This window comes from Somniosus microcephalus, chromosome 31 (assembly GCF_052327205.1).
Source record: "Somniosus microcephalus isolate GS21.2 chromosome 31, FLI_Smic_1.0, whole genome shotgun sequence".
In the NCBI taxonomy this organism is placed as follows: Eukaryota; Metazoa; Chordata; class Chondrichthyes; order Squaliformes; family Somniosidae; genus Somniosus; species Somniosus microcephalus.
Genome location: NC_141017.1, coordinates 35,427,653 through 35,445,899, shown reverse-complemented (window position 1 = coordinate 35,445,899; position 18,247 = coordinate 35,427,653). Strand labels below are relative to the sequence as shown.

Genomic DNA, 18,247 nt, shown 5'->3' with positions numbered 1-18,247 from the left:
CCTGCTCCATCTGGAAGCACACCTGATGCTGAAACAAGTTCCCGAGCATCAACATCTGCCCCCCCGACCCCGCCACCGCCGCCACCCCCCTCCACGTTAAGGAATGGAAATAAAATAGGAAATGGTTAGGCAGATGTAAAGCAGAGACAAGACGCAATCATTTTTGATAGCAGTGCCATCTTTTTTTCTTGGTACATTATTGAGATAAGCAACTCACAGGAAGTGCAGGAGATAGCATCAGCCCCCACTGAACCTATCTTAGAATACAAGTGCGTTCAGAGTAAAATGTGACGCTAAAGCCAAAATACCCAGCCCACCTGTTCTTAAAAAAACCCCAGATCAACTTCACTTCTGGCTTCTTGGTGACAACTGAATATTTTTTTTTTCCACGGTTCTTTCGACTGGACGCACCCGGAGGCAGTCCGTGTCTGGATCCATGCCCCACGAGCCCACTTACAGCAACTCCCAGGATCTCCGCGGGAGCAGGGAGGATGCAACCATCTACAGCAACTTCTGCGCCCACTCGCGCCACGAGCAGGAGCGGGAGCGCCAAGGGAGACGAGGTAAAGGGCGGCTCACAAACGGTCCAGGGACGCGTTCGTTTTACAGCGAGCCGCCTGACTGCGGCGATCAGAGGCCCCATTAGATTTAATCGAGGTGTTCAAATTTCTGATGGGGTTTTGAAGGCGCAGATAAGGAGACACGGTTTCCACTGGCAGGCGGGTCGGTAATCAGAGGACACAGATTTAAGATAATTGGCAAAAGAACCAGAGGGGGGAATGAGGAGAATTTTTTTTTACGCAGCGAGTTGTTGTGATCTGGAACGCGCTGCCTGAAAGGGCGGTGGAAGCAGATTCAATAGTGACTTTCAAAAGGGAATTGGATAAATACTTGAAAGGGAAAAATTTGCAGGACTGTGGGGAAAGAGCAGGGGGGAGTGGGACTAATTGGAGAGCTCTTTCAAAGAGCCGGCACAGGCACGATGGGCCGAATGGCCTCCTTCTGTGCTGTATGAACCATTACTATTGAATCTGCTTCCACCGCCCTTTCAGGCAGCGCGTTCCAGATCACAACAACTCGCTGCATAAAGAAAATTCTCCTCATCTCCCCCCTGGATCTTTTGCCAGTTATGTTAATCTGTGTCCTCTGGTTACCGACCCTCCTGCCAAGGAAACAGTCTCTCCCTGTCCACTCTATCATTTTGAAGACCTTGATTAAAACTCCCCTTAACCTTCTCTGCTTATGTCACTAAAAAGACATATAAATATCATTAACATAAATACGGTAATTGTAATGATACTTGTATTTACAGTTGTAGCAGTCTGTCTCACTTTGAAGAATTTTCTTCAGATACTGAGATGCTGAACATTCCTGTGGACTCCCCGTTCCACCTTCAGATGATCCGAGTTTCTTTTCTCCGTTGTTTATGGACAATGAAGGGGAAAAGAGAGATGGTTTGAAAGATGACTTGCCTCCTCGTTTCCTAATATAACCCCCTTGGACTGAAAGAGTGCGGGATTCGCAAATGGGGCGAGATTGCTCTTGACTGAGCCCACTGACATATCGCGGTTTGACTTCGCTATCATTTATATAACGACTATTTCTGCCTGTTGCTTAGACGAAGATCACTCCTTCGAATAAGTTGTTGAAAGAATATTTGCTGAGGGTCATGGGAATACTTGAATGTTTTTAAATTGTTTGAGTAGACGAGGCCTATATTCTCTGGAGTTTAGAAGAATGAGAGGTGATCGCATTGAAACATAAAAAATTCTTACAGGGCTTGACAGGGTAGATGCAGGGAGGATGTTTCCCCTGGCTGGAGAGTCTAGAACCAGGGGGTCACAGTCTCAGAATAAGGGGTCGGCCATTTAGGACTGAGATGAGGAGGAATTTCTTCACTCAGAGGGTGGTGAATCTTTGGAATTCTCCGCCCCAGAGGGCTGTGGAGGCTCAGTCGTTGAGTATATTCAAGGCTGAGATCGATAGATTTTTGGATACTAAGGGAATCGAGGGATATGGGGATCGGGCGGGAAGTGGAGTTGAGGTTGACGATCAGCCATGATCTTATTAAATGGCGGAGCAGGCTCGAGGGGCCAAATGGCCGACTTCTGCTCCTATTTCTTATGTTCTTAAGTACTTAAATGAATGATATTTGAAATATCACCAGTGGTCTGGTTATTCCTCACTGAGGTATTTTATTAATATTTAGCACAAAGAAGGTAATTGAGTAAAAGCTATTTAATTAAGACAGTTAACACTTGGGTAAATAAAAAAACAATGGGAATCATTGCAAAGGGCTGGCTCCTGCTGAATGGCCTTTCCCTGGTGGAGTTTGTTTTTGAACTGCTTCTCAGTGATATGAAAATGTTAGAAGGACAAGCTGAGGGGGGTTGTTAACCTCGCTCGTTTTTCATCCCATAATTTCAAAGGAATGGAGGTCAGAGGGAGGTCGTGTAAAGGGCGGTGATTTCCCCACCAGATTACTGTCTGGCGCTGAAGGTGAAAGTCTACCCCAAACAACTTAGGGGTCGACACCCGAAGCAAAATAAATCACTATTTTGGCCAATAACCAGGGGGCCACAGATTTAAAGTCATTGGTAGAAGGATTAGAGGGGAGTTGAGGAGAACATTCTTCACCCAGAGGGTGGTGGGGGTCTGGAACTCACTGCCTGACGGGGTGGTCAAGGCAACTAGAACTAAGGGTTCAGGATAAAGTGTCGGCCATTTAGGACTGAGATGAGGAGGAATTTCTTCACTCAGAGGGAGGTGAATCTTTGGAATTCTCCGCCCCAGAGGGCTGTGGAGGCTCAGTCGTTGAGTATATTCAAAACAGAAATCATCACATTTAAAAAGTACTTGGATCGGCGCTTGAAGTGCCGTAACCTACAGGGCTACGGACCGAGAACTGGAAAGTGGGATTAGGCTGGAGAGCTCTTTGTCGGCCGGCACGGACATGATGGGCCGAATGGCCTCCTTCTGTGCCGTAAATTTCTCTGATTCTATCTTATTAAATTTGATAAACTAATCAACATTCGCTTATTCCCGCTGAAGGACTGGTACCGGCACCATTGTTAAAACTTCTATGTGGTATAAAGAAAAGAAATATAATTTTATCCAACGTTTAACTCACTGTAGATCCACCCAATGAAAAGCAGAAGCTAACGTGTCGAGATCAGCGCAAACTTTGTAAAAAGCTCAAAAATAACTAAGAAATCTGGAAATGGTGAAATTGCTGGAATTCACACTCGGTCACTTGCGATCTGAAAGAGAGAGAGAGAGTTAGATGGGCTGATATTTCTGCTGGGAACTTCCATCAGAATGATTCGTTAGATTCAATTCCTTATTTTGAATCACGGCACGATTTATAAATTCAAACTGAGCCATATTTACATCACGGGAACTTCAATCTACGTGCCTTCGCTCGGAAGGGATTGATTTAAAGAGACAAAAACTGGGTTTTGAGTTCCGAATTTACAAGCTGCTTTACCAAGTTTTCCATTCACAATAGAATAAGACAAAGGGGGGGGTTGGGGGTGGTCATTTTCGACCACAGCTTGGGCATCTTGCCCACCCGTTAGAGAAACCACGCGATATTCGTCTAGTTCAAATCATCAGTGGGTGAATTTCTGGGCCGGGGGGGTTGGTGTGATGGTGGGTGGGAGTCGGGGGGATTGGGAGGCTGTGGGAGGGGGGGAGGGGCGGGAGTTGTCCTACTCCGGCCGTCCATTTGGCACAGAAACCCCGGGAACAAAGGGGTAAGTGACCTTTACCCCATTACCCCAGGGTTTCCGCAGAAGTAGCAGTGGTCGAACGGGAGGCTTCGGCAGCACCTCCCAAACCCGTGACCTCTACTGCCTAGGAGGACAAGGGCAGCAGGCGCATGGGAACACCACCACCTCCAAGTTCCCCTCCAAGTCACACATCAACCTGATTTGGAAATATATAGGCTGTTCCTTCATCGTCGCTGGGTCAAAATCCTGGAACTCCCTCCCTAACAGCACTGTGGGAGCACCTTCTCCACACGGACTGCAGCGGTTCAAGAAGGCGGCTCACCACCACCTTCTCAAGGGGCAACTAGAGATGGACAATAAATGCTGGCCTTGCCAGCAACGTCCACATCCCAGGAACGAATAATAAAAAACAACCCCCTCAAATTCACCCCCAAAAACGTCAAACATGTTCAGACTGTTTAAATCACCAGGTGCTAACCTTGTTACATACCACTTCTTTATTGTCACATATTATACAGATGTTACAGGACAGAAACAGGCCGTTCGGTCCAACCAGCCCTTACTGGTGTTTGTCTTCCACATGAGCAATAATCCTAATCCCATGCTCCCTTTATCCCTTTATTCCCCTTTCTTTCGACTAAGTACCTAACCTATTCTGACTAGGTCTCTGCGCCAATCACTAACTCCGGTAGTGCGGTGCAGAGCCCCGCAACCCTCTGTGTAAAAACAATTCTCCTGCTCTCTTTCCTAAATCGCTTACATTTTAATCCTATGTCCCCTCGATCTAGACCCCTCAACCAATGGATACAGTTGAACCGTTTAAAAACATTTTTTTTTTAAAATCTGTCCACGGGATGTGGGCATCACTGGCAAGGCAGGCATTTATTGCCCATCAGTGTCTTGCTGGGCCATTTCAGAGGGACAGTTAAGAGTCAACCACATTGCTGTGGGTCTGGAGTCACATACCGGCCAGACCGGGTAAGGGCGGCAGATTTCCTTCCCTAATGAGTAGATAGTTTAACACAGTTTCTACGCTGTAATGTGTCTGCTGTGGCTCAGTGGGTCGCTCTCTCGCCTATGGGTCAGAAGGTTGAGGGTTCAAGTCCCACTCTCATGGGACCTGACCACAAAAATCTAGGTTGACACTCCAGTGCAGTGCTGAGGGAATGCTGCACTGTTGGAGGTGCTGTCTCAGGTCAATGTAAAAGATCCCACGGCACTATTTTGAAGAAGAGCAGGGGGAGTTCTCCCCGATGTCCTGGGGCCAATATTTATCCCTCAACTAACATAACAAAAACAGATTATCTTGTCATTCATCACATTGCTGTTTGTGGGAGCTTGCTGTGCGCAAATTGGCTGCCGCGTTTCCTACATTACAACAGTGACTACACTTCAAAAAAAGTACTTCATTGTCTGTAAAGCGCTTTGGGACGTCTGTTGGTTATGAAAGGCGCTATAGAAATGCAAGCCTTTCTTTAATATTCTAGGATTCTGCATACACTATTCAAGTTTTTTGTGGTTCATTCTCGGGATGTGGGCGTCGCTGGCAAGGCCCAGCATTTATTGCCCATCCCTAGTTGCCCTTGAGAAGGTGGTGGTGAGCCACCTTCTTGAACCGTTGCAGTCCGTGCAGTGAAGGTGCTCCCACAGTGCTGTTAGGGAGGGAGTTCCAGGATTTTGACCCAGCGACGATGAAGGAACGGCCGATATATTTCCAAGTCAGGTTGATGTGTGACTTGGAGGGGAACTTGGAGGCGGTGGTGTTTCCATGCGCCTGCTGCCCTTGTCCTTCTAGAGGTGGTAGAGGTCGCGGGTTTGGGAGGTGCTGCCGAAGAGGTCTTGGCAGTACGCTGATTAACCAGAGGCATTATACTCCCATCTGATACTGCGCAGCTCATGTGTGTGTCTCACTATCTGTTCCTGTACATCTAAAGTACGTGCCGGTTTAATCGCATCTGAGGTCTGGGCAGGAACAACATGCACCCTTCTCAGCGGCAAAGTACTTGTGGCTTCTTCTCGTGTCAATCCGATGAATAGTACGCACTACAAAGCTGTAAAACATACCGTTCTTCATCTGCCCCGGCCTCAGTTAATCCGCTGCTGAAACCCTCATCCATGCCTTTGTTACCTCCAGACTTGACTATTCCAACGCACTCCTGGCCGGCCTCCCACATTCCACCCTACGTAAACTTGAGGTCATCCAATACTCGGCTGCCCGTGTCCTAACTCGCACCAAGTCCTGTTCGCCCATCACCCCCTGTGCTCGCTGACCTACATTGGCTCCCGGTTAAGCAGCGCCTCGATTTCAAAATTCTCGTCCTTGTTTTCAAATCCCTCCATGGCCCTCGCCCCTCCCTATCTCTGTAATCTCCTCAAGCCCCACAACCTCCCCCCACCCCGCCCCCCCGAGATATCTGCGCTCCTCTAATTCTGCCCTCTTGAGCATCCCTGATTATAATCGCTCCACCATTGGCGGCCGTGCCTTCTATTGCCTGGGCCCTAAGCTCTGGAATTCCCTCCCTAAACCTCTCTACCTCTCTCTCCTCCTTTAAGACGCTCCTTAAAACCTACCTCTTTTATCAAGCTTTTGGTCATCTGCCCTAATTTCTCCTTATGTGGATCGGTGTCAATCCTGTGAAGCGCCTTGGGATGTTTTACTACATTAAAGGCGCTATATAAATACAAATTGTTGTTGTTGTTGTATGACTTACCACCTACCACATAGAGGTATAAATACAAGAAACTGAGGGAAACTTTGCATAGAACATGTAAAGAACATGTAAAGAACATGGAGACATTGACCTTTTGTATGTTGAGTGATTGATTGCTGGTCGTAGTTCCAAATGACCCAAGGTCATGCTTGCTTAACCAAGAGTGTAAGACCCTGAAGGTGTTAGGCAAACGAGCAGACCATTTGGAAACTCAAGAACGTCAGGGTCCTGACGGCCAAACGGGCAGTCAGATTCCGCCCATCAGTCAGTGGGGAAGGAGAACCACCCAACCTGATGTGTCTCCACAACCCCAAGAGCCCAGGAGGTGCTCCACTGAGTAAAAGAAAAACCATGGAGTGATACTGGAGAGATGAGGTGCAGCTCCTCATCCAGGTCTGGTGCCAAGTATTAATCCCAATGACCCGGCTATAAGGCACGAGACTACAGGGTAAGCAACGACACCCAATGCGAGGAATTTGACACCGGGAGTACTTCTACAAGAAGTACTACTGAACGGCCAGCTGTGGGCGCCGCCCGAGGAGTATAAATACTCGGGCGTGGGCCCACCTTGGCCAGAGACAGTCTGGAAACAGGAAGCTAGTGACTACTAACTAGACCTCCATGTTTTGTTACAAGTCGATTAAAGCCTTGCTTTATGTACAAGCAAGTGCGTAGTGAGTCTTTATTACGTCACTACTTACGGAAGGATTACATGACACTGGGTGCACCCCAACAATGGTACAATGACACTGCATGTAACCAGGGGTCACAGTCTAAGGATAAGGGGTAAGCCATTTAGGACTGAGATAAGAAGGAATTTCTTCACCCAGAGAGTGGTGAACCTGTGGAATTCTCTACTACAGAAGACAGTTGAGGCCAATTCATTAAATATATTCAAGAAGGAGTTAGATATATTTCTTAAGGCTAAGGGGATCAAGGGATATGGGGAGAAAGCAGGGACAGGGTACTGAATTTGGATGATCAGCCATGATCTCGTTGAATGGCGGAGCAGGCTCGAGGGGCCGAATGGCCTACTCCTGCTCCTATCTTCTATGTTTCTATGCAAGATGGCCAATACCTAGAGGGTAGGATGGCTGCACCCATGGTCTGCCCTCTCAGGTGGACGTAAAGGACATCATGGCACTGGGGGGTAATTCCACAATCCCCCCACGTTTTCTGCGATCTTTTACGCTGGTTAAAGATTCTATATGCCCCGCCCACAAAACTAGCCACGCCCCCAGATTGAAATTGCGAGATTTTGCCCATTGCGCTGGTTCGGGAATGCTCTTCAAATTGCATTCGTTTTCTTAGGCGCTAGCACCAACGAAGGTCTAATGTCCTTGCACAAAAGACGAGCAATAATTAGAGGGTAGGATGGCTGCATTTATAGTAAGCCAGGTATTACTCACTTGGAATTTTCACGGGAGTTCTCCAGTAGGATGTTGGCACAAGTTCAGTCACGGAGAAATGGAGTCAAAGGAGAAAAAAATAGCCATTTACATTATCTCGTGGGGGTAACGTTACAGCAGGAGATCGAGAGAACCTCCGTGGATATTCAGGACCAGCATGTTCATTGCTCCTGTGAACCTCCCTCTCGTCCCCCTCACTAGCTCCAACTGGAATGTCCTCCTCACCCTTCCTCCGACCAGCATTCCTACCGTGTTGACATCAAGGCTTACCCCAGCCTCCGACTCTAACCCGTTCTTTGGCAAAAACCTGAACAATGCGGAACTCCTTCCTCCCTCAGTCTGTCCTTTCTCCCTGCAGTCTTCCAGCTTTTAAAATCCAAGCTTAGCACGGCCTAAACGCTACGTCCCCGATTTACCTTGTTCTTTTCGCCTGCACCGTCCAACCTTGCTGGAATCCTGCCCTATGGTCCTTCAGCTAGGTCCTCTCAGGAGACCTGGTGGTGCGTGTCAACAAACAACACCGGGTTTGACAAAAACGCTTTCATGATCACCTCTGAACACAATGTGGTCTGGTGGGGGGGGGGGGGTGCGTGGAGGTGGTTCCGCTAATTTTGCGGCCAGATTCCAATGCAATCTGGCGGTATCGGCTGAGCTAGCGCTAAAAATGATCAGGGGAGTGGACGACATAGGTGAATTACGGCTGAAACCATCGTGTTTTCCGCGATCTTTCACGCTGGTTCAGGATTCAATATCCCCGGAATAAAAACAGAAAATGGATGGAGATACTCAGCAGGTCAGGCAGCATCTGTGAAGAGAGAAACAGAGTTAACGTTTCAGGTCATCGACTGTTTCAGGTTATCTCTGTTTCTCTCTTCACAGACGCTGCCTGACCTGCTGAGTATCTCCGCCATTTTCTGTTTTTATTTCAGATTTCCAGCATCTGCAGTATTTTCTTTTTGTTTCAATATCCCTGGATCAGGCCCCGCCCACAAAACTAGCCACGCCCCTCCCCCCCAGGCCGAAATTGCGAGATTCCACCGACTGCGCTGGTTCGGGTAGGATCATCAAAGTGCGCACGTTTTCTCAGGCGCACGGGCACTACTCGGCACGTTTTAAAACTATTTTCACATCAAAAAATATTTAATTTACTAAGAAACTGACTAATCTACACCAATAAATGATTCTTTTTAAGTCATTTTTAGTGATTTTATCTCAGATTACTCACAGGTGGAGGACAGTACACTTATGAAAAATGCTTATTTTTGGTAATAAACCCATCTTCAGCGCCATCAATAAAACTGCACCAGGTTACCGCTCTTAAACACAACAAAGAATACATTTTAATGGAAAGCAAATAAAAGGAACAATTGCATTCTATGACACTGCCCGATTTTTAATTTTTATTCATTCATTCCATTTATTGCCCATCCCTAGTTGCCCTCGAGAAGGTGGTGGTGAGCCGCCTTCTTGAACCGCTGCAGTCCGTGTGGTGAAGGTGCTCCCACAGTGCTGTTAGGGAGAGAGTTCCAGGATTTTGACCCAGTGACGATGAAGGAACGGACGATATATTTCCAAGTCAGGATGGTGTGTGACTTGGAGGGGAACTTGGAGGTGGTGGTGTTCCCATGCGCCTGCTGCCCTTGTCCTTCTAGGTGGAAGCGGTCGCGGGTTTGGGAGGTGCTGCTGAAGAAGCCTTGGCGAGTTGCTGCAGTGCATCTTGTAGATGGTACACACTGCAGCCACGGTGCGCCGGTGGTGGAGGGAGTGAATGTTTAAGGTGGTGGATGAGGTGCCAATCAAGCGGGCTGCTTTGTCCTGGGTGGCGTTGAGCTTCTTGAGTGTTGTTGGAGCTGCACTCATCCAGGCAAGTGGAGAGTATTCCATCACACTCCTGACTTGTGCATTGTAGATGGTGGAAAGGCTTTGGGGAGTCAGGAGGTGAGACACTCGCCGCAGAATACCCAGCCTCTGACCTGCTCTTGTTACCACAGTATTTATGTGGCTGGTCCAGTTAAGTTTCTGGTCGATGGTGACCCCCAGGATGTTGATGGTGGGGGATTCGGCGATGGTAATGCCATTGAGTGTCATGGGAAGGTGGTTAGATTCTCTCTTGTTGGAGATAGTCATTGCCTGGCACTTGTGTGACACGAATGTTACCTGCCACTTATCAGCCCAAAACTGAATGTCGTCCAGGTCTTGCTGCATGTGGGCATGGACTGCTTCATTATCTGAGGAGTTGCAAATGGAACTGAACTGAACTGATTGCGCTGGTTCAAGGAAGATTTTATGTTTGTGATTATGCAAATGAATTTCAATGGACCTAACTAGCGCAATTTCAAGGGCAATTTTGGTGCAATTTCCCGACTGCGCCCGAAGCGGAAACTCTATCCCAGCAGGGGTAATTCTGGGCTCCTACACCCTCTCCCCAGCGGAGAGCTGAACTGACTGGGAGCACTGGTCAGAGCGAGGCCTAGAAGCCCTACTCTCCAATCCGCGCTCCCAGGGATTGGGGCTCCCTGTCAGGAGTGTGGATTGTGGAGTTACCCCCTAATCTTTCTGGAGCTACAGATAAACCGTTCATCTGACTTTTCTTTCTTTTAGGTTGCAGAGGAGAGCTTACATGTGGGAGATGGTCCATTTTGTATGGAAAAGCGTGTGTCTTCTTTCTGATTCTAGGAGTCACTTTCCTCGTGATGCTGGTTCTGTTCATGACTGTCCTCTCAAATGGTAAGTACTTAGAGTCATAGAGTTATACAGCACAGAAGGAGGCCCTTGGGCCCATCGTGTCCGCGCCGGCCATCAAGCCCTGTCTCTCCTAATCCCATTTTCCAGCACTTGGTCCGTAGCCTTGTATGCTATGGCGTTTCAAGTGCTCACCTAAATGCTTCTTGAATGTTGTGAGGGTTCCTGCCTCTACCACCCTTTCAGGCAGTGAGTTCCGGATTCCAACCACCCTCTGGGTGAAAAAGCTTTTCCTCAAATCCCCTCTAAACCTCCTGCCCTTACCTTGAAACTATGCCCCCTGGTTATTGACCCCTCTACTAAGGGGTAAAGTTCCTTTCTATCTACCCTATCTATGCCCCTCATAATTTTGTACACTTCAGTCAGGTCCCCCCTCAGCCTTCTCTGCTCTAAGGAAAACAACCCTAACCTGTCCAGTCTCTCTTCATAGCTGAAACGCTCCAGCCCAGGTAACATCCTGGTGAATCTCCTCTGCACCCTCTCCAATGCAATCACATCCTTCCTATAGTGTAGTGACCAGAACTGCACACAGTATTCCAGCTGTGGCCTAACTAGCGTTTTGTACAGCTCCATCATAACCTCCCTGCTCTTATATTCTATGCCTTGGCTAATGAAGGCAAGTATCCCATTCTTCATACTAACTAGACAGGAACTGCCTCTGACTGGCACACCAGAACAGCGGAATGAAAATTGGGCGGGTTCTACAATAGGTTCTTGCTGGTTGGTTCGTGCCATTCGCAACTCTTGTGGGGTAGAATTAGTCAGAGGTCCTACAATCCAGGGACACCTGATGGAGAACGTGGATGTCAAGTAAAAAAGGAGGGAGAGAGAAAACGGGGAACTACAGACCGGTTAGCCTAACATCAGTAGTAGGGAAAATGCTAGAGTCTATTATAAAGGATGTGATAACAGGACACTTAGAAAATATCAACAGGATTAGACAAAGTCAACATGGATTTATGAAAGGGAAATCGTGCTTGACAAACCTACTGGAGTTTTTTGAGGATGTAACTGGTAGAATAGATAAGGGAGAACCAGTGGATGTGGTGTATTTGGATTTTCAGAAGGCCTTTGATAAAGTCCCACATAAGAAGTTAGTGTGCAAAATTAAAGCAAATGAGATTGGGGGTAATATACTGGCATGGATTTGAAAATTGATTAACAGACAGGAAACAGAGAGTAGGAATAAATAGGTCTTTTTCGGGTTGGCAGGTGGTGACTAGTGGGGTACCGCAGGGATCAGTGCTTGGGCCCCAGCTATTCACAATATATATCAATGATTTGGATGAGGGAACCAAATGTAATATTTCCAAGTTTGCTGACAACACAAAACTAGGTGGGATTGTGAGTTGTGAGGAGGATGCAAAGAGGCTTCAAGGCAATTTAGACAAGTTGAGTGAGTGGGCAAATACATGGCAGATGCAGTATAACGTGGATAAATGTGAGGTTATCCACTTCGGTGGCAAAACAGAAAGGTAGAGTATTATTTAAATGGTGATAGATTGGAAAATGTTGATGTACAAAGGGACCTGGGCGTCCTTGTACACCAGTCACTGAAAGCAAACATGCAGGTGCAGCAAGCAGTTAGGAAGGCAAATGGTATGTTGGCCTTCATTGCAAGAGGGTTTGAGTACAGGAGCAAGGATGTCTTACTACAGTTATACAGGGCCTTGGTGAGACCACACCTGGAGTACTGTGTGCAGTTTTGGTCTCCTTACCTAAGAAAAGATATACTTGCCATAGAGGGAGTGCAGCGAAGGTTCACCAGACTGATTCCTGGGGTGGCAGGACTGTCATATGAGGAGAGATTGGGTCGACTAGGCCTGTATTCACTAGAGTTTAGAAGAATGCAAGGGGATCTCATTGAAACGTATAAAATTCTGACAGGGCTAGACAGACTGGATGCAGGGAGGATGTTTCCCCTGGCTGGGGGGGTCTAGAACGAGGGGTCACAGTCTCAGGATACGGGGTAGGACATTTAGGACTGAGATGAGGAGAAATCTCTTCACTCAGAGGGTGGCGAACCTGTGGAATTCTCTACCACAGAAGGCTGTGGAGGCCAAGTCACTGAATATATTTAAGAAGGAGATAGATAGATTTCTAGACACAAAAGGCATCAAGGGGTCTGGGGAGAGAGCGGGAATATGGTATTGAGATAGAGGATCAGCCATGATCATATTGAATGGCGGAGCAGGCTCGAAGGGCCGAATGGCCGACTCCTGCTCCTATTTTTTCTATGTTTCTATGTTTCTAAGTGATAATGGAGTGATTCCCTCCATGGTCAAACAGTTTGCTGCCATTCAGTGTCTTGGCTCACACGTGATGTTTAGGCACTGGTGCAAGGAACTGAAGGTTGATCTGGGTCCCTAAGAACCCTATCCCAGCGTAATCAGTGTCTTCAGAGAGTGATTGTGGGCAGGGGTGGGGGGGCGGGTGGTGATTGGAAGAATGAAGGAATCCCACCCAAATGACATAGTTTTTGTATCAATTTTCCTCAAATGTACAGCACAGAAAAAGGCTATTCAGCCCAGCTAGTCCGTGCCGGTGTTTATGCTCCACACGAGCCTCCTCCCACTCTACTTCATCTCACCCTATCAACATAACCTTCTTTTCCTTTCCCCCTCATGTGTCTATCGATCTTCCCCTTAAATACCATCTATGCTATTCACCTTGACCACTCCCTGTGGCAGCGAGTTCCACATTCTCACCACTCTCTGGGTGAAGAAGTTTCTCCTGAATTCCCAATTGGATTTATTAGTGAGTATCTTATATTGATGGCCTCTAGTTCTGGTCCCTCCCACAAGTGGAAACATTTTAAAAATTCATTCCTGGGATGTGGGCGTCGCTGGCAAGGCCAGCATTTATTGCCCATCCCTACTTGCCCCTGAGAAGGTGGTGGTGAGCCGCCTTCTTGAACCGCTGCAGTCAGTGTTCTCAGTGACTATCTTATATTGATGGCCCTCTAGTTCTGGTCTCCCCCACAAGTGGAAACATCTTCTCTACGTCTACCCTATCAAACCCCTTCAGTTGGTCATTGATCATTGTTGACTGTAGCTTTATCTCAATTATTTAGTGGACGGGGATGGTTTTTGATTGGTCATCTTTTATTAAGAACATAAGAACATAAGAAATAAGAGCAGGAGTAGGTGACCACAACTCCACTTTCCTGCCCGATCTCCATATCCCTTGAATCTGCTAGAGTCCAAAAATCTATTGATCTCGGCCTTGAATATACTCAACGACTGAGCCCCCACAGCCCTCTGGGGCAGAGAATTCCAAAGATTCACCACCCTCTGAGTGAAGAAATTCCTCCTCATCTCCGTGTTAAATGGCCGACCCCTTATCCTGAGACTATGCCCCCTAGTTCTAGACACTCCAGCCAGGGGAAACAACCTCTCAGCATCTACCCTGTCAATCCCCCTCAGAATCTTGTATGTTTCAATGAGATCACCTCTCATTCTCCTAAACTCCAGAGAGTATCGGCCCATTCTACTCAATCTCTCCTCATAGGACAACCCTCTCATCCCAGGAATCAATCTAGTTCATGTATTATTTGAGCCAATCACCATGGTTTACCTAACATAGTTGTCTAGAAATCATAGCTTTTCTTTCGCAATACAAAATGGATTCATTCAGAATTTATTAAGTTACAATACGAAGAGCTTTCCACATTCCATGGAGACTTTCCAAAGTCCCACAAGACATTTAATTCCATCGGTAGAAGTACAGTGTAATCTATCTCTCTACAACATACAGTGAAATAAAGGCTGAAACACCTTAAAAATACGGCTGGTCACAGTTTAAGAAAATGGTTGCCTCAAAGTCTTTTGTTTTTGACGTTCAGCTGCTGTTTATTTGATGACGGTTGTCATTTCGATCTGTCTTTCAGTCTCAGCGTTCAGAGCAGAAATGAAACAGGAGCTGTCCAAACTGTCCACCAACCAAGTTAACAGTAAGTGATTGAAATCATTTCTGTAAGTTGTGTTTTTTTGGTTAAGTCTTCCCAAGCTCTCCACCATTCTCTGGCCAAGTGGGGAGTGAGGACAGACCTTCTCTCCCTCAGCCTCTGTTCCCTCTCCGTCTCTCTAAGGAGGTCTCTGTCTCCGTTTCATGGTGCCTCCCTCCCACCCTAGCAACATAACCTTCTATTCCTTTCGCCTTCATGTGTTTAATTGAGCTTCGCCTTAAATACCATCTGTGCTATTCACCTCGACCACTCCCTGTGGCAGCGAGTTCCACATTCTCACCACTCTCTGGGTAAAGAAGTTTCTCCTGAATTCCCTATTGGATTTATTAGTGACTGTCTTATATTGATGGCCCCTAGTTCTGGTCTCTTCCACAAGTGGAAACATTTTTCAAATTCATTACTCGGATGTGGGCGTCGCTGGCAAGGCCATCATTTATTGCCCATCCCTACTTGCCCTTGAGAAGGTGGTGGTGAGCCGCCTTCTTGAACCGCTGCAGTCAGTGTTCTGAGTGACTATCTTATATTGATGGCCCCTAGTTCTGGTCTCCCCCACAAGTGGAAACATCTTCTCTACGTCTACCCTATCAAACCCCTTCAGCTGGTCATTGATCATTGTTGACTGTAGCTTTATCTCAGTTATTTAGTGAATGGGGATGGGTTTTGATTGGTCATCTTTTAGTTAAGAACATAAGAAATAAGTGCAGGAGTAGGGCATACGGCCCCTCGAGCCTGCTTTGCCATTCAGTAAGATCATGGCTGATCTTCGACCTCATCTCCACTTTCCTGCCCGATCTCCATATCCCTTGATTCCCCTAGAGTCCAACAATCTATCGATCTCAGCCTTGAATATACTCAAAGACTGAGCATTCACAGCCCTCTAGGGTAGAGAATTCCAAAGATTCACAACCCTCTGAGTGAAGAAATTCCTCCTCATCTCAGTCTTAAATGGCCGACCCCTTATCCTGAGACTATGCCCCCTGTTAAGTCCGTGAATGATTGAGACACGGACTAGCAGGAGAGAAACAAACAAGTCTTTACTGGTGAAAGGCATAAACGAAACTAACCAACAGAGGCTCTCTAGCGCCTTTTATACAGGGGTGGTCACTGCCAGTACTGCAGTCTGAGACCAGTTATTCTCTTAAAGGTACATACACAACAATTCCTCCCCTTTTAGATAAACAGTACATAACATTCATTTAACAACTAATGATAGCGAATTACAATCACAATTACTGTTGCTAGATACATTGGTTAAGTTTAAGCAATTATAAGCTCAGTCTTTGAGGAGGCTTCCTGATTCTGTCTGGATAACGCCTCTTTGGAGTATCAGGTTCTTCTGGCAATGTTGAGTCAGAATCAATGTCGTTGTTTGTTTCATCTGCTTCCAATATTACCGGTTCTGCGGTAGCTGCAATTGGAACGTCGATTTCATTACCAGGTGTATCAGATCGTGGTGTGGAGTTGACGTTTTCCAGTGACTCTAGAATCTGGTCAGCATGGCGTCTTACAATGCTCTCCCCAACGTCCACGGTATACATGAGAGGTCCTTGTCGTGTACAAATCGTTCCTGGCTGCCATTTCTCAGTGCGGTAGTCCCGGGCCAAAACTGGTTGACCTATCTTAAAACTCCTGGTCGGCCTTTCATTCATATTCTGAAACTGCCTGTTCTCCACATCTCTTCGGACGTTTGGCTTAGCCAAATCCAAGCGGCATCGTAGTCTTCGATTGAAGAACATCATGGCTGGAGTTTGGTTGGTAACCGCATGTGTCGCATTCTGGTAGGCAAACAAGAAGTTGTCCACCTTGTGTTGTAGGGGTATATCTTCATTACACATTGCCTTGATAGCCTTCTTGAATGTTTGGACAAACCTCTCGGCCAATCCATTAGTGGCTGGATGATATGGGGCAGATGTGTAATGCTTAACACCATTGTTCTTTAAGAACCTCCGGAACTCTTCAGACACAAACTGTGGTCCATTGTCAGAGCAAATCTGTTCAGGCAGCCCATTCCTGGCGAATATGGTTCGTAAAACTGCGATAGTTTTTTCCGTGGTGGTTGAGGACATTTTTATTACCTCTGGCCACTTTGAATGTGCATCCACCGCAATTAAAAACATCAAGTCCATGAAGGGACCAGCAAAATCAATGTGCACCCTTTGCCATGGAGATGAGGGCCACTCCCATGGATGCAGAGGAGCTTGTGGTGGGGCGTTTTGGACCTTCTGGCATCCAGCACAGCTCTTGGTCATCTCTTTGATTTCTCTATCGATTCCCGGCCACCACACAAACGCTCTGGCTAAGTTCTTCATTTTTACCCCACCCAGATGACCCTCATGAAGCTCATTGAGCACTCTATCCGTCAACTTAGGTGGAATTACTACTCTGGATCCACACATCAAGGTTCCTCTGCACACTGACAGCTGTTCTCTTCTCGGCGAGAATGCTGGCAGCAGTGGTTCGCCATGTGCTGGCCATCCCTTCACCGTTAAATCATAGACCCGTGATAGTGTTGGGTCATTCCGTGTTTCCTTTTCTATGTTTGCATTCGTCACAGGGAGACATTCGACTATGGTCGAGTGGAATAACTCCATTGGATCCACTGCAAGGTCTTCTTCTTCCACCGTCGGCAACGGTAGGCGTGACAATCCATCAGCATTCCCATGCGGTTTAGTTCCTTTGTACTCGATGTCATATTGGTGTGCCCCTGGGAAAAGGGACCACCTCTGCAGCCGTTGCGCTGTCATTATCGGTACGCCCTTCTGAGGGTTGAAAATGGAGACAAGAGGTTGATGATCGGTTAGTAGAGTAAATTTTTGACCGTGCAGATAGTGATTGAACTTCTTCACCCCCCACACTAGGCTGAGGGCCTCTCTGTCAATCTGGGCATAGTTACGCTCGGCAGAAGTTAACGAGCGTGACGCAAAAGCTATCGGCCTCTCCAAACCATCAAGGAATTTATGTGACAGTACCGCCCCAATGCCGTAGGGAGACGCATCACACGCCAGCCTGATTGGCAGTGCTGGGTTGTAGTGAGCCAATACTTCCTTCGAAGTGATTAAGTCCTTACTCTTCTGAAAAGCACGTTTACAATCATCGCTCCATTTCCATGCTACCCCCGTTCGTAGCAGGGCGTTCAGTGGATGCAGAATTGTCGACAAATTCGGCAAAAACTTATGATAGTAATTCACCAACCCGAGGAATGACCTCAGTTGCGACACATTTTCAGGCGCTGGGGCCTTAACAACTGCTTCAATTTTGTCAGGGGACTCATGTAACCCCTCTTCATCAATCACGTGGCCACAATACGATATCTGTTTCTTAAAAAATTCGCACTTGGGGCGGTTGGCTCGCAGCCCATGTTCCCATAGTCTAGTGAGCACCTGTTCTAGGTTGTTAAGGTGTTCACTGTCATCTTCACCTGTTACAAGGATGTCGTCCAAGTAACACTGAGTCCCCGGAATCCCTTGCAGGACTTGTTCCATCGCTCTTTGCCATATCGCCGGAGCCGATGCTACTCCGAATACCAATCGATGATACTGGTAAAGACCTTTGTGAGTGTTTATCGTGAGATACTTCCTAGAGGACTCTTCAACCTCCATCTGCAAATATGCTTGTGCTAGGTCGATTTTTGTAAAACGCTTCCCTCCAGACAGTGAGACGAAGATGTCTTCTATCCTTGGAAGAGGA

The 18,247-nt window shown here is 47.1% G+C and overlaps 1 protein-coding gene across 1 annotated transcript in view; it reads left to right on the top strand.

Annotated features, from left to right (window-relative positions):
- The first annotated feature begins 386 nt into the window (after positions 1 to 386).
- LOC147097731 (uncharacterized) overlaps positions 387 to 18,247 on the top strand; it is a 43,193-nt gene continuing 25,332 nt past the window's right edge. The window contains exons 1-3 of the mRNA XM_085971427.1: positions 387 to 563; positions 10,453 to 10,578; positions 14,483 to 14,545. Coding sequence (XP_085827553.1) covers positions 437 to 563; positions 10,453 to 10,578; positions 14,483 to 14,545 — 316 coding nt within the window. The 5' untranslated portion in view covers positions 387 to 436. The remainder of the gene's footprint in view (positions 564 to 10,452; positions 10,579 to 14,482; positions 14,546 to 18,247) is intronic.